Genomic DNA, 16,683 nt, shown 5'->3' on the forward strand with positions numbered 1-16,683 from the left:
TAAATTTGCTGAGCCTCTGAGTGGTATTTCTATCTTCTTTTTTAAAAAAAATTTGCTCAAGCAGATGTTTATTTTTTAACTGCAAAATTCTTTAATTATTCTGTTAGTTCAAAACAAGCACCAAATTGTTCTCAGAAAAGAGTAAATTATTAAAATTACAAGAGAAAAGGGATTATTATTAATGTTTAAATAGCACAAAAAAGAGGAGATTTGATTTGTCTCTGAATCTCATAATGAAAGGAGAGATCAGTTGCTTTCAAATATCACCAACGCACCACCACCAGTTTTGAAATTTAGGGGGCAAAATTGAGACTGAAAATGACATTTTGCAAAAGGGAATTGATGTCCCAATCAAACTTCATGATTAAAAAAAAAAAAATCTGAATTAAATCAAAATCAAAATCAAAATCAAAATATAAAATTTTACAAACTAAAAATAGTTTAGTTTAAAGCGGAAATGACTAAATTCTTACAAATAAAATTGCGAGTGCAAAGTCAAAATTCATGTCTATCTCATGATTTTCAAAATTTTCATCTTAAACATACACCCTCATTCCAATAATTTGCACATGATTTTCATATATCGTATCATCACTAATCAAAAGTACAAGCATTCTATATGGAAAGAGGCCAAATTGGAAGAAAAAAAGAAAAAGAAAGAAAGAAAAAAGGTTAGGGCCTAAAGTAATACTAGAGTAAGCCGTAAGGACCAATGGTGCAATTTAACACTAAACAAACAATAAAGTTACAGCATCTTTAGTCCCACATCGGCTAAATACTTGAACAATGCTTCTTTAAATACGGCAATCGAGGGAACCTCAACGCCGAGTTCAGTAGCGTGAGCTTGTAACCCGAGCGGGGGCACATGGATGGGTTCGGACATTGGGTTATGCGGGTCGGATCTGGGTGCGCCGGTGCGATTTGTTGGCTCGCCCGATCCAAGTTGGGTAGTGGGCCACGTGGCTCTTGCGAAGGCAGGATGCCACGTGGCACCTAGAGTGGAGGGCAAAGCGTGAGGCTGGTTTCACAGAGCAGCGATTACCTCCCGCTCCTAACGGTGGGCGGATAACGGGCCGCTGCTCCGCGTACCCGCTATGATCCAGCCCCGTACCGCAAATGGACGGCCCATCTTTTTTGCCATTTTCGTTTTTTTTTTTTTTTTTTTGGTTTTGGTTTAAGAATGGGCCCCAATTTCATTTCATAGGCACCATTTTTGTTTAGAAAGCAGGGCCCCAATTTCAATTTCGTGGGCACCACAGTCGCTTTGGCCCAAAACCCACGAAGAAGCGTGTTTTGTGTCGCGACGTGGTGGGCCTTCGAGAAAAAGACATCGAATCCGTGTCAATTTGGCATTTTAAAAGTAGGTTTATCTAACGTTATTAGGCAAGACACTCTCCCGCTCCTAACGGTGGACGGATAACGGGCTGCTGCTCCGCGCACCCGCTATGACCCAGCCCTGTACGGCAAATGGACAGGCTATCCTTTTTTGCCATTTTTGGGTTTTTTTTGTTGCTTAAAATGGGCCCCAATTTCAATTTTCATGGGCACCACAGTCGCTTTGGCCCAAAACCCACGAAGGGGCGCATTTTGTCTCGCCGTGCGGGCTATTCGAGAAAAAGACATCAAACCCGTGACAGTAATAAAGTATATCATAACCAACTCAATGTGACATAATGTACAAAATCTCTCATTGTTTTTTTTCTTTTTTTCTTTTTTTCCGCATGAAACGTAATCATTTCGCAATCCCTAGTTTGATAATACGATGATTAAAAGCACTGATTTTATACTTTAAAGAGATCTAAAAAATTGGAAAGTGTTTTCAATCTCTCTCCTCTAATGCTATAAAAGAATAAAAGAATCATTCTGCAGTAGTTAGTTGAAAAGAAAAAAAAAAACAAAACATTCTGCAGTAGTTAAAAGAGTAAAAAAAGAAGGGGTTTCATCCATTTCCTGCTTGAAATATGTAGTAGGCCCACAAGGTTTGATGAACTGATATGGCTCCAATTTACAACAGAAGCTATAATTCATGCACCATTAATAAAACTATTCATACAGTTGCTGTACTGTATCAAAAAAGCTTTTTAAAGTGTCGTCGAAAAACCATGTCCCGATTCGCAAGAAGCGTTACATCAGCAGTTGCTAGCTTCTTAAGCATAATATATACAAACAAAACTTTGTACAGTAGCTGAGTTCAATTAACTGGTTTTTCGTATAAAGGAAGGCTAAATCATCATGGCTTCGACACTTAAAATGGGAAAAGACCAGCGTTCCTCGGATGAAACAGAGCGATGAATCGGTGAATTCCAGTAATCTCCATGATGCTATTTTGTTCAACTTGTATCAGAAGTATAACCTATGCTCCGTATAATTGCATTGCAAATGTGGCAGCCTCGTCATCACCAGCCATTTTCTCATGCTTCATCACTTAAACTGCGGTAATTCACCATATAAATAGCTAATAATGTAATTAATGCACCGCCGAGCTGTATAGGCGAGAAAGTCTCACCAAGGTACAAGAACCTGTTCACAAAAGGAAAAAAGTTACAGGTATCAAATGCATTCGAGGCACATATACATCTTAATAACCAATAACGGTTTTTTTATAAAAAAGTGACTTCTGAGGAAAGGAGACCAAAATGAAACGCATTGGTTCGGACTGTGATCTTCGGAACATGATAGGCTTACCCGAAAATTGAAGCAAACATTGGAGTCAAAAATGTGAGGGAGCTAAGTTTGGTCAAGCTACCTGCATGTGTATTACAGGTATGATTAATCACCACAGCAATCAAGGAAACTAAAATATAGTCTCACACAATAACACGAATTTTAACCACTTAATTTATCATTTAATTTCTAAGTAGGTAGCTGAAAGCCTAAAACCGACCGAGCCCCCACAAGCATTCCAATCATTGCGTAATATAAATTCAGAAATCCTTATAGTATTATGTAACACAAGTCGCATAATAACATAGAAGAATCTGACCTCTAGTTGCATTATAGAAGTATACACCATAACTGACAGCACTTCCAAACACGGAGGTGTAGCAAAGTGCTAATAGATCACTTGAAGTAAGCTCCATCAAATTTCCATTCACTGCAGGATCATGATTAAGGACGGAGATCACCACCAGAGGGAGTCCGCCAATAATCATGTGCTATTAACAGTAATTACAGAATCAGATAAGTTGCGCGAACCATGTTACATTAAATTAAAGTTAATAAGAAGAGTCGTAGTAGTATAATCAACAAAAATTGACTACGACAATGAGAGTAAGTTTGAAGCGAAACATATGATCTTTTCCTCATATATTAAATTGAAACTATTGGCACTGTTCATCCTATCTTATTCCAAACATACCCATCCAGTTGCCATGACAGGATCGGAATATTTAGACACCCAACGAACCATGATGGTCCCAACAGCCATGCTTTGAGCCGCAAGAAGCATCCACCATTCCCCACTTCCCCATATTGATGAGGTGCTTCCGTCAAAGGAAATTGCCGGGACCTATGGAATGAATGTCCATCATTGGCATAACAAAAATTAGGTGCACGATAATACATAAATTTGAGAATGAAAGTGTAGCCTATTCTCTTCCAGTTTGTCACAACTTTCTCTAATTTCCAAGATTACATCCATCTGAATTTTGAAAAAGTAAAAAAAAAGAAGAAAACAGAAGGGACCTAAAAATCCATAGCAGTGAGGTTCAACCACAGATGGTGTGTTCTGAGAAAAGTTAGCTTAAGAAGAATACGAATCTTAATAACAGGCTATAGGAATGCATCCCTCAAGAATTATATGCATGCAATAAAACTACCACACTGCACAACACATTGATTGATACCATAGAAGTTGACACGTAGTAATGCTGAAAGTCGATACAGGGGATCAAAGAAATTACGCAACAGTGTGCTGTTGACCCATATCAATGGAGAGCATTTTACAATAAAAGAAGTCGCGATCCCATAAGAAACAACCTCAAGGAGAAGAAGACCAATGACACCCAGCACAAGCCCAGCTGCTCCGATTGCACCAATTGATTCTCCAAATAATAGTGCTGCAAGAACTGCAACTGTTAAAGGCTGGGAATCAATGATGACCTGCAATTTGGATTTTCAATATAAAGTCAGAAAAGTGAAAAATAACCACAAAATGCATTTACACTTTGCCGATATAAATGGTCTAGCGTTCATCATACCAGCTTAAGGCATTTTTAGAAAAAGAGAAGAGTAACATATTTTGCATAAGATAGGTGAATACCCAAACTGAACAAGATAGAAAAATTAAAGAAGTGTGATACTTCCAGACAAAATTTATGCGCAAGACTCTATTGCAGATTACATGACTTTCTGATTCATAGCGAAGCGTACATCAGTTTGTTTAGTAAAGAAAAATATACCATGAATATGTTCCTACAAGATGCAAGGTGTAAAAAAAAAGGCCTTCTTAGTTTTCAAGTAGCTGCCAACAGCAAAATGGTGCGGTAAAGGTTGAAGAAAATGTTCTATTATGACCATTTGATCACCTTTACTGTTCATCATCATTGTATGCGATCCTTGGAACAGCAATATACCAGCAGATGGGAAGAAATACCATATAATGTTAATGTCGCATATTAGTGCACATCAAGATATCCATATTCGACTATGTTATAATCCACATTGCACTGCAATCACTAGACAAGTGAGAATTTGATCCCAGATCTTGATGGACAACATGAAAGATCAGCATGATGCGTGTAAATTAGCTTCTTAAGACCGACAAAACAATCGTCACTAACTTATCGTTTTGACAATAAAAATTGTTCTTTTCCCTTATTTCGATGTATCACACGAACATATGATTCGAAGTAATATGCAAATGGTTTTGTAGGAAAAGTTGGAAAACCTCATAGATATAGCAAGTAATTAACAATCTTAAACTAGAACCAAGTAATGCATTGGTTAACTTAAGCATAGAGAGACGGCGATCATACACTTCCCAATCCCGCAGACGTCCTCTGCAAACCCTCAGCGAGAAATCCCTGCCAATCCAAGAACCAAACATAGAAGACAATGAGGGTAACCACATTGCTGATATCATAGAAAGAACAATTAATGCCGAACACCTGCAAAGCTTCCTTCTTTTCTAACCTGACGAACCCTAGCCCACCTGAAAGCACGCGGCATCCACGACGCCGAAGGCGAGGATCGACGCCCACGCAAGCAACCCCGACGGCTGCTTCCTCCCCCTGATCGCGGCGAATCCGATAAGAAGCGCTCCGGCGGGGATCAATCGGAAGGCGGAGACGAAGAACGGCCCGGTCTTGGGGATCACCTCCTTCATGGCGACCATGGCCGAGCCCCAGAAGAAGAAGGGCGATACAAGAAGCCCCCACTCCAACACCTTTTGAATCAAGCCCTCCTCGGCGGCGGCGGCGCCGCCCCCCACGATCTCGAACCCCGCGGGGGCCTTCTCCTCCAGGAGCCGATCCGCCTCGGAGGAGGCGGCGACGAAGCACTCGACGTCGGAGCCTGTGCCGACGCAGTCGACGGTGGCCGGCGGAGCCGGCGACGTCATCTTGCTGCCGCCGCCGCCGCCGTCTCCGCCTCCGGCGCCGGTTGCTAGGGTTCGTGATCTCGGAACCCTAGAAACCCTAACCCTAATCGTCGTCGTCGTCGGAGGAGGTGCCGATTTGGGGGAGGGGGAGAGGAGGGGGATTCGGGGATTAGGGAAGAGGAGGAACGCGGCGGAGGGGGTCGACATGGTGGAGGGGGGAAAGGTTGACTTTGAAGGCAAAAAGATTTGGTCGCGTTGACCAATTCTATGTTATTTTATTGAATTTTTAAAAAAAATTGTTTTGATCGAAGGAGAGGGTGTGGAGTTTGAAGTGTCTCCGAAGCGATCGAGGCTTCGAAGAAACAGAGGAGGAGAACGAAGAAGAGCAACGGTCGGAATTGTGGTGGGAGTGGTCGGTGTACGCGGATGGGAGGGCTTATCATCAAGAAGCTATTGCGTGCACCCGGCGTATCCAATATCCCACTGGACCAAACTTAGCATGTGCTTGGGAACAAAATCTAGAACGCACCACAATTTTATTGCTGATGTGGTGCTCCTAATTAATCAAAAAATTCTCTCTATCATAATTTTTAGAAAATATTTTTATTATATTTTTCTCTCAACCTGAGAAATATGATTATTGACTGAAAATATATAATGTGGTGTAAGTATTACACAGTAAGTTTTCTCGTGTTTGAGATTGCGGAGAGATTACTTCATGTACGCTACAAAAGTACGAGAAAATAATAATTTGTGTTGCGCATATCGTAATGGGTGGGTTAATTTTATTTTAACTTTCACTTTTCAGATTTTCAATATTTTTTCTTTGCATTAGGAGCATTTGTAACCTAATATAATTAAGGATAATCTGATAAAGTAGAAGCAATTGCTTTATATTTCTTCTAAAAAATGAATAAACAAATAGTTTGCTACCTTTCTATCTTTCTGTCAAAAAAAAAAAAAATTTCACACTATAACAACATTAAGCGGTTCTCAATACTAAAAAAGCTCCGAAAAAAACTTGATATATATTTGATTTGTTAAACATAGACGGTTCAAAAATTGTGAGTATTAATAAGTTTACTTCTTGAATTTAAAAAAATTCATCAAGTAAATAAAATAATAACTTTAAAAATTACTATAGCAACATCTTAGGGGTGTGGTGCTCATTGTTTTAGGAACACCAACATAACACAATTTGCTACATAATTCTTCTTCCAACTGGGGGAAAAATATAATGTTGAATCACTAAAAAGAACAAAAAAAAAAAAAAAACAAAACAAAACAAAAAGAAGAGAAAGTGGAAATACAAAAGATAATTTTATTCTCATTGCTCTGAATCCAACACAACATTTTCTTACACTCTAAATTGTAGATACAACCCCAACCTTAGTATTATTCTGGTACATTAAAATGACATCTCAATACAGCTAAAATAGCTCTCTTTTTTTCTAATTTGTGCTTGCGCACATTCCACACGAAAAGTCATTCTTTTTATTCTCTCTCTCTCTCTCTCTCTCTCTCTCTCAATTTGGAGTCAAAACATACATCTTGCAAGCATGAGCTGCCACTGTAGCTGTGAGCTGCCCCTGAACTGATGACATGCTTGTGTGCTGCCCAAAAAAAAAAAAAAAAAAAAAAAAAAAAAAAAAAAAAAAAAAAAAAAAAAAAAAAAAAAAGACAAATTTGTTAGATAGAGGAAAGATGAAGTTCTCATGAAGCAAGTTTTGCCGCTTAATCTAAAGTCCTTCAGAATCAGGCGCTTCAGTTTAGAGTTTCTACTGTTAGCCCTTAAAGTCGCATAAAGTCGCAGGTTTGTTTTGTATTTGAAAGTTGAATAAGGCTACGTTTGGAGTTGCGGCTGGGAAGATTGCGTTACGTGCAGTGAGAAAGTACGATGGAAAAATACCCTATTTGTTTCCGTACGTAATATTGTGTTCCGCATATTATGATGAGTCGGTTATAATATATTTTCTACGGTTCCACCGGAAAATGTAGAAATATATCTCTATATGCTTTTTTCCTAACTCTATTTTATCTAACAGCATCAGATAAACCTCAATACTAAACTAAGCCTAAGAAGTGCAGCGAAAAGGCTTTTAGTGGTTGAGTGCCGCGAATTTATTTCTGACGAGGAGAATAAAAATAAAAGAAAAGAAAAAGAAAAACTTACAGCCCATAGATCGCGGGCCGCGACAACAGTTGATGATTTGAGCCCAATATTTGACCAGTTTGCTGTAATGGATGCTTGAGAACCTGATCTGTTCCATAGAACCACAGCCACACTCCCACCACTAAGTGGCCCAGCCCAAACCTACCAAATCAAAAAAAAAAAGGAGGAGAGATGATTTAGCTTAATGATAATAAGAGGACACTAAATTTTAGCGAATATATACGAATCTATCTTATTATGTAAACAGTATTCATTTTCAATGCATCTGTTATATCAATAGCAAATTATGTTCACGGTAACATCCTATATATCAGCTCTGTAAATGTAATTACTGATACATTAACATCCGTCGAACGAGAGAATTATGAGATGATTTAAGGTTTATTTAGAAGCCACACCTCTAAACCGCCACTTGATTGCACCTTTTTCCCCTGAACTCCAAGCTTATCTGTGGATACCATGATCCCACACATAAATATAACTTTGTCTTTTCAAAAAAAAAAAAGTGTAACATGTAATATTTTGCTGAATTATTGTCTAAGAACCTTGATTAACCGCGATAACCTCCGAATTGCCGAGTATATCCTTAGTATCTTGGCTCATTGAGCGGAGATCGCACCCGATTAGAAGCGGAGCCTACGCATTAACCAATTAATCATGAGTAGTTAAAAGGAAGTAGCCACATAATAATATGAAATTAAAGGTGTTAATTTATCAAAGAAAAATGAATTTGAAAATGAAATGTTTGGTTTTGATTTAATTAATCACCTTTGTTAATGCCCATATGCTGAAATGTGAGCGATACTCCTCTGTTGACATCCCACCATTTCCCACCTCAAGCATATCAGGATCTGCATTACAAAATCAATGGTTAGTATTACAGATTAATTTCAACGGGTCTGGTTCGGGGCGGATTTTCAAAAACCCGTATCTGAACCCAACCAAAAATTCGAAACTTGAGCCTGAACCCAAAAATTCAAATATGAAACAATTATTTCTCTTTACAATATTTCAAAATATATTACGTTAAATCTAAATTTTAAAAATACAAATTCAAATACAACATCAAACATTTATATATATAATATATAATGTACAAAAATTTCGGGTTCGGGTTTGGGCTCGGGTCGGGTACAATTAAAATTCACACCAGAATCTAAATTCGTTGGATTTTCGTTTTTGATATCCATATTTCGAAACTATATCCATTTAGCATCGGATAAATTCACTCTGTTCGAGTTCGGATTCGGATAAAATTTCGTATATCCATATCCATTGACATCTCTGGTTAGTATATAGCAAAATTATTAAAGATATAAGCTATACGATTAAGTTTTTTTGCAATACGAGCTTCTATATATGGGTCTGAAGAGCGGAACAAAATTTGGATTTTAGGATTCGACGCCTGAGAATTCTGTCCGGTTCGAATTTGGATTCAGATACGATACGAGTCCACAAGAGAGAGAGAGAGAAATAAATATCTCACCGTTCCATCCACCTGGTCCTGCATATGATGCCCATCTATCATTCTCATCAGCACGAGATGTCATGCTGAAAAAATTAGAAAATATCATTCATATTAATTTGATTGTGACTTGTGACAAATAATAATAAAAAAAATATTTTTTCTTGCACCAATTTTTTTTTTTTTATAAAAAATGCTCGAACAAAAATAACTGCTGCTTAAAGCAAAAGCAGAAGCGAAACCAAAACCAATTAATTAGAAGTGCGACAACAACCTGTTCCAGTTGTCTGCAATATCTCCTGTGGTTCTCCAACTGTTTCCGACCCCGCGAGCCCATGTGGCTGGATCATTTTGGCCCCTGCAATTAATTAAGTAATTAATCAACTTTTTAAATTATTCGTATATATATTTTTATTTATAGGAATGAATTTTTGATGATTATTGTGGAGTAATTTTATTATCTTATAATTACCATTCGCAGAGAGAGAAAAAAATGTTCCTTCCACAATTCTGAAGAGCTGAGCTCATTTTATTGTACCTGTATTTGTTATAATCAACTGAGAGAGTAAGTTAAAAAGAGAAAAAAGAAAAAAAAAAAGAGTATTTTTCATGTAGACAAAAATTAACAAAGTTTACCTCTCCTGTGGGCTTGTTCCAGGATTGTTGCAGTTATCATATTTCAAATAATCAACCCCCTTCAAAATAACAAATTAAATGATAATAAATACATAACCAAGAGAAACAGAGAGAGAAAAAAAAGAAATATATATATATATATATATATAGTTGAGCTAGAATACTATCGATAGCAAACCGGCACTTTTGCCACCCATTTGCTTTCGATGATGGAGCCTCCAAATTGATGATCGACACTGTTGAATATGATCTATACCATTTGAAGTATTTAGAAATTAAATTTTATACATTTTCGATATTATTCTCTTATCCATCGAGTGGACACAAAAATGAACAGCTGAAAATGAATATTCTTAAAAAAATGATGATAGGAGTATTGTAATCAAGATCAAGAGTATAGATCTTGTTTTAAATAGTTTAAAGAATTTTCTAACAAAAATTCAATTGATTTGGATATCTTTACGCCGTTAAACGAGAAAACGCCTCATATCGACCATTAAAATTACAAATTTTGAAACCCTTTGATCATTAGGTAAATAATATCGAAAAGATTTGAAATTCAATTTCTAAATATTTCAAGTAGTATAGATCATGTTCAACGGTGCCGATCGTCGATTTGGAGGCTCCATCATCGAAAACAAATGGGTGGCAAAAATGTCGGTTTGCTATCGATAGCATTCTAGCTCAACTCTATATATATATATATATATATATATATATATATATATATATATATATATACATAATGATAGAAATTAATTATATGACTATAGTTTTATTTTTATTAATTAGTTGTTGAAATCCAATAAATAGAGGCATACCCATGAGGCAAATGTTTTGGCATCTTGATCTTCATGTCCAAGTGAACCAGGCATTTTCCCACTACATGTTTGTGACCTAAAAAATTTCATAACACAAACCTTTCATTAAGTCAAATATGTATTAATTAAGAATTATTTGATTATTGATTATACAAATTTGATTTAAAAGGAAAAAAAGCCTTGAGTTCCATGATTATATAGTAACATCATATTCTTTTGATAACTTTTCTAAGAAAAAAAATGAAGAGTTTTATTGATAATTGATTGATGTGGTTAAGTAAACCTACGTACCCGGCGTCGCTATAAATTCCAAGCTTGAGTCCCTTTCCATGGACATAATCTGCAAGAGCTTTTATGCCTGAGGGGAATGTTGATCCCTTGGCAACTAAATTTCCCTGATAAAAGAAAATGTAAATAATTGCTTTTTAGTACAAATAATATGAAAATTTTCAAGTTGATTTTGTGTAAGATTTTTTAGATTAGCGTAATCTTTGGATGTTAAGAAGTTAGAAGAACAAATTTTATTACATCTAGCATCTTCTTCCTTTTTTTCTTTATTTTCTTTTGCAATTAACTTAGGGCGTGTTTGGTCGTTTTCTGCTTCTACTTTAAGCAACAAATTCGACCAGTAATAAAGTGTTTGGCAATTGAAAAATATATGTAGCTTCTGTCATAGGAAAACCATTTTGGACCCTAGCTAGTTGCAGAAATTCTAATTTCAAAGCTAGTTCTGACTACCGACGTTATTTTTACTGCACAACGTATTGGAGCGCTGGCGAGGGAGTGAGTTGAGTATTGTAGAGCTAGGTGGCTCTTTCGAATTTTTTTGGCCCCTTTTTTTTTTCTTTTGGTTTTTTTGCTTGTTTTTTTTGACCTTCTTTTTTTCTCTATTGGTTTTTCTCTTTTCTGAGGCTTTGCTATCTCATTCCATATAGCTAAATTTATTTACTAAATAAATGAAGCAGCTAGCGTGCTATATTTTTCCTTAAAAAAAAAAAGTTTTGATTAGATTTGTAGACATCAGGGAGACATTAATATTGCACTTTATCTCCAAACAACATTTTTCAAATAAAATTTGATCAAAGTGGAATCTCTAGCTTTTAGGTCCAATACCTAGAGGAAATTAAATGGCCTCACCTGAGAATCTCTGTTGTATTCTCCCCAGCAATCATCTGAGTTGTTGAATACAAATTAACCAAAGAAGTAAAAAGGAAAATACACTGTTGTTAGCATATGATCACTTAACAATTAACATTAAATTATCTTCTCAATCACTTACAATCAAATTAATAAAAGAGGAAAATAATAGAGAGGGTACAAACCTATATTAATATATTCATACCCCAACTTTGCTAGGCCACTATTTACCATTGCATCAGCTGCACCAACCAAAAAAAAACATAACCACTTGTTTATACATCAATTAATGCAATTATAAGCAAAATTGGATATTTAATATCATTGCTACTGCTGCTAACATTAATTATTGATTAGCTTAATGTCATGCTTTGAGTTAGGTAAAATGTAGTTAGTAGTTAATTCGCAAATAAATGGACTTAGCTGTCGCAAATTTTCGGATTTCGACGTATCAACAGCTGATTGAATTTAGTTGTCCTTTTAGACAGAAAAAAGTTGGAGCATGCACCAACCTCATGCGAATTTTATCGTAATGACGTTATATTTTGAAATATGTATCTGAACTTTAAACGTTCTAATTCGTTCGCGATCTTTTTGACTAAAATTTTCATCAAATAATAGAACAGTAATTCTATTTGTGATCTATTAATTTTTATGTCAATTAGGGCATATTTGAAATCTTGGATATTTTAGTGTTTTTTTAGTTTTTATTACTTAGAATTGATGTATCTCAAAATATGTAACTTCATTTACATATTTTCTATATTATATATATATATATATATTATATATTATAATTATATATATATATATATATATAATTATATATTATATATATTAATATATAAGTATATTATTTATTTATTTATTTACATGGTTCCAATATTTTCTTTATGAACCTTAACAACACAACAAGCGCACAGGTCAAAAGGCAATTGTGCTAGAAAACTGTGAGAATTATTATATTCAATGAAAAGTTAGTTGTTTAATTTACACATAAAATAAAAACAATTAGTTAAAATTCATATATGAAAACAGTATATATGTTTAATATAAAATAATCTCCAAAGGTTAAGCATATAAATTCTAAATACTTTTGCAGAAAAAAAATTAATTATTCATAAGATTAAATGTGACAGTAATTATATTATTGAAGTGTCCACGAAATCTAATGTAACTAATATATATATTTTTTGAGAGAGATAGGTAGCACGCTACGTACTCGGTTCGTTTATTTTATTTAAAAATAAATTTAGCTAGAAATGTGAATCAATTAAGATTCGAACTTGAATATTGGATACCAACCATTAAGTCCTTTGTCACTTACTTTAGAAACGGTCGGTGTGATGTAACTAATATTATTATTCCAAAAACGTTGACCCGTGTATGATCTGAGTCGTCTGGTGAAATGTCTCCTTTAATTCGTACTATCCAACATAGTGGTTAAGATCGAAGGATACAACGTCGCTTTTAGCGTCACTTTTTTTTATTATTGTGTGCATGGAATTTATAGGTACTAGCCTTTCAATTCCGTAGCCTCTCGTTCACGTAAACAGATAAAGCCTTATCGTGCATTTGAATTTAATGAACTGCAGTAGTTAAAACTATGCTCAAATTGACCGTAGTTTTAACTTCATCAGTCGTTGGAGAGAATAATTTTAAACAGAAGAAAAACTTATCTGCCAGATCATCTTTGAAACAAGAAATCTATTTATCTCCTAATTAATTAAGTGTAATATTTTGTAAATGCACTTCGCAACTGCATGTAAATTATAGCTGATGATGTATTTTTAGTTGCATGTATCTTGAATTAAGTTATGATTTAGATATTAATACCATCCAACCAAATGATCTCTTATTATAGTTTTTTTTTCTTTTTTAAGGGTAATAATTAATGTGTTATTCTTATCCATGGTTATGTGAGGATATTCTTGTGGATATAAGGTACGGAGAATATATGGCACATACGGCGCCACATATTCCTAACTTTGGTCCGTGAATCTTAGTTCACCGTGCACAAAGATACATGAAAAAAAAAGAAAAAAAAAATGTTAGGAACGATTTTCAACATGAGACTATTTTATTTGATATTTACAATTTATATTCCTCAAATAAATTATATTAAACTATCTGAGATAATAAAAAATAAAAAATAATAATATAATCATTTTATACACTAGAATAATATTAAAAAAATTATTCATATATATAGGAGAGAGGAGAGAGAGAGAGAGAGACCTGTTTCACGTATTACTTGCTCGTTGATGTTGCAGTAGAAGTGGTTCCAACTATTCCACCTAAATAAACAATTTATATATGTATATTAGTTATTGAAACAAAATAATTAACGAGTCCAAAAAATAAATATCGAATTAAATAATTTTAAATTGAGGTATTTAATTCTCCTTTTTTAAGTAAGAAAAGTTAATTGGAACTTAATTATTAGTATTTTAAAACCCAAGTAGTGGAGTAGGAAAAAAAAAAATTAAAAAAAAAACGAAACAAGAGTCAAACTACACCTCGACCTTTTGACCCAAATGGTTGTGGTAGGTGACGACATATATAATCTCTAACCCACTCAATTATTATTCCAACCTCCTCATTGAAACCGTTTTGTTCACACACATATATTATATATATACATATATTGATCTTTTCTTTTTGCTTTTATCTGTCCTCTTTGAACGCATAGGTCAAACTCTTTTCCTTTTAACCAATTATCCAATTATTAACAAATCTAAATTTAATTCCAAATTTAATTTGTTCCATCCTTTGGAAAGTCATGCCTTAAGTACACAAATTTATGCTCTTTCTTTTTGTTCCTGGGAAATGAGTAAAAAAATATTTCGTTGGGAAAAATAAAATAATTTTTTTTTCCAGATAAATAATTCGGAATAGGAAATTAATACTATCTTTCCATTGAATCTGGAAAAAAAAAAAAAACTTTGCAAAAAAATTATTTTTTCTAAAAACTAAAGGACAAAAAAAACCTTTTTTATTACTGAGAAATTATTAATTTTTTGAGAAACTAAACATATCCTTACTAATTAGTGATTCAATTTTGAATAACCACTATTATATATAATTATATATACACAAGAAAATATAGCACATATATATCCTTTCGCTAAATTAAATATGCTATATTCTATTTTTACTTCTGTTACTTTCTACTATTTTCCGTTAAAACAATAAAAATACATTTCTTTAGGCTTTTTATATTATTATTATTCTTTAATTAGTAATAGTAACACCACCAAAAAAAAAAAAAGAAAAGGAGAAAACTACAAATTCAATTCCCTTTTTTTTATATACGATACATAATAATTTTTTATGCAGTTCATAATTATACATGTGAGGTCGCATTCTCACACAACCACACTGTCCACAGCTCTATCATTTTATCTATATCTATTACGTACATACCTTGTTACATATACGTACGCATATATGAATGTGTATACATATATAATAATATATATATATACACGTACGTGCATGGCTAAGTAGTAATTAACACTACAATACATTATTTCATGCCTTATTGAAAATTAATGAGAAATATATGCATGTATTAATTTACCCCATTTGAGGAGTTCGACCAAGGCCATTCTCTAAAGCGGCCCTTCTCCTATGCCGCATGATCTCGACCGTCGAACTCGAACCCCCGATGATTCTCGCCCCCATCACGGCCGTCGAAATCGCGAGGAGGATGAGGAGGAGGAGGAGGAATAAGAAAAGGGACTCATGTGCCCTATAACCCATGGCTATATACAAACACTTAGTTTCTCAACAAAGTGCTTCTCCTCCCCTCTCCTATATATATATATATATATATGTATGCAATATTTACTATGCGCTTGTGAAACGATAGAGAGTTTAAGGAGCCAAAGCCCCAAACGCAGTTTATATAGGGGACTCCATGTTGGAGGGAGTGGGCCCCACACTTGAGAAAAAAAAGAAAATTTAAATGAAATTTGCTCTCCTGTGTTCTTTTTAAACTTGGGACCTTCCCCTTTTTTTTTTTCTGTGGGAACTTTCCTCGCATAAGTTCATAAATTCATGCACCGTATCACCGCCGAGGAAAATTTGGTGGGGTTGTTCATTATGGAACTGTTTCATTCACGGATTAACGAGTGACGTAGAAGAGGACTCTGGTAGCTTTCTTATTATCTGTTCCGCAACACATATAAGGAGACGAGGCACGTAAAGAATCTAAAAGTATCAAAAGCAATCCAATCCGATTCCGGTTCTCGAATACTCAAAAATGGACGAACTACTGTGGTTTGTAGTAAAAGTGCTTAATTACTATTAAAATAAATAAACTTAATTTGTCAAATTCTTTCTCTTTTATTGCTTTTTGTTGTAGAAATTTTTAAATTTTTTTTTATTGTATGGTTCCAATTAATTCTATGATCACTATTTCATGCATGCACAAAAAAGAAAAAACCTCTTCTGTAGTACGTAATAGCATAGAAATTGCTTTATTTTTGTTTCTCAAATATTTATTAGACATTATTTTTTTTTGTTTAGAAACAAAGATATATAAGAACAAAACCATAAATAAATTATCTTATTATTTTTTTGTTATAAATATTACGCAATATTTGATTCGGTAAATTAGGATCTGCGGTTGTTGGGTCCAGTTGGTACGCTGAACAGCGTAGTCTCGTTGATTTCCACGTCCAACGTCGAACACCGAGAGGCCCGCTCAGCAAATCAAAACGTGCCACGTTTCATTTAATGACGCGTGGCGGAGGGGGGTAGGGCGAGGATCCTGTGCGGTGTTTTGGGGAGTGTGAGACGGGGTCGGAAAAAGGGTTTCGGGTCGTGGTTAATTTGGTGTTATGCGAACCGAGTCGCCCGAATAAGTGTGATCGGTGGGACACGTCGCTTTGCGGTTTGTCCGTTC

At 34.8% G+C, this 16,683-nt stretch overlaps 2 protein-coding genes across 2 annotated transcripts; both read right to left on the bottom strand.

The window, feature by feature from the left end:
• LOC109714439 (WAT1-related protein At3g02690, chloroplastic) lies at nucleotides 1,996-5,958 on the bottom strand. Its single transcript, XM_020239070.1, has 7 exons — nucleotides 5,153-5,958; nucleotides 4,977-5,024; nucleotides 3,979-4,101; nucleotides 3,359-3,508; nucleotides 2,984-3,155; nucleotides 2,686-2,746; nucleotides 1,996-2,520 (listed from the first exon to the last, which is right to left on the bottom strand). Exons 1-7 carry the CDS (start codon nucleotides 5,744-5,746, stop codon nucleotides 2,412-2,414), a joined length of 1,257 nt encoding a protein of 418 aa, XP_020094659.1. The 5' UTR covers nucleotides 5,747-5,958; the 3' UTR covers nucleotides 1,996-2,411.
• LOC109714355 (alpha-galactosidase-like) lies at nucleotides 6,844-15,627 on the bottom strand. The gene is made up of 15 exons (XM_020238950.1): nucleotides 15,355-15,627; nucleotides 14,010-14,068; nucleotides 11,957-12,013; nucleotides 11,772-11,806; nucleotides 10,926-11,029; nucleotides 10,635-10,710; nucleotides 9,814-9,872; nucleotides 9,650-9,715; nucleotides 9,452-9,535; nucleotides 9,199-9,263; nucleotides 8,481-8,563; nucleotides 8,258-8,348; nucleotides 8,111-8,160; nucleotides 7,713-7,853; nucleotides 6,844-7,152 (listed from the first exon to the last, which is right to left on the bottom strand). Exons 1-15 carry the CDS (start codon nucleotides 15,534-15,536, stop codon nucleotides 7,066-7,068), a joined length of 1,239 nt encoding a protein of 412 aa, XP_020094539.1. The 5' UTR covers nucleotides 15,537-15,627; the 3' UTR covers nucleotides 6,844-7,065.

This window comes from Ananas comosus, linkage group 8 (assembly GCF_001540865.1).
Source record: "Ananas comosus cultivar F153 linkage group 8, ASM154086v1, whole genome shotgun sequence".
Classification (NCBI taxonomy): domain Eukaryota; kingdom Viridiplantae; phylum Streptophyta; class Magnoliopsida; order Poales; family Bromeliaceae; genus Ananas; species Ananas comosus.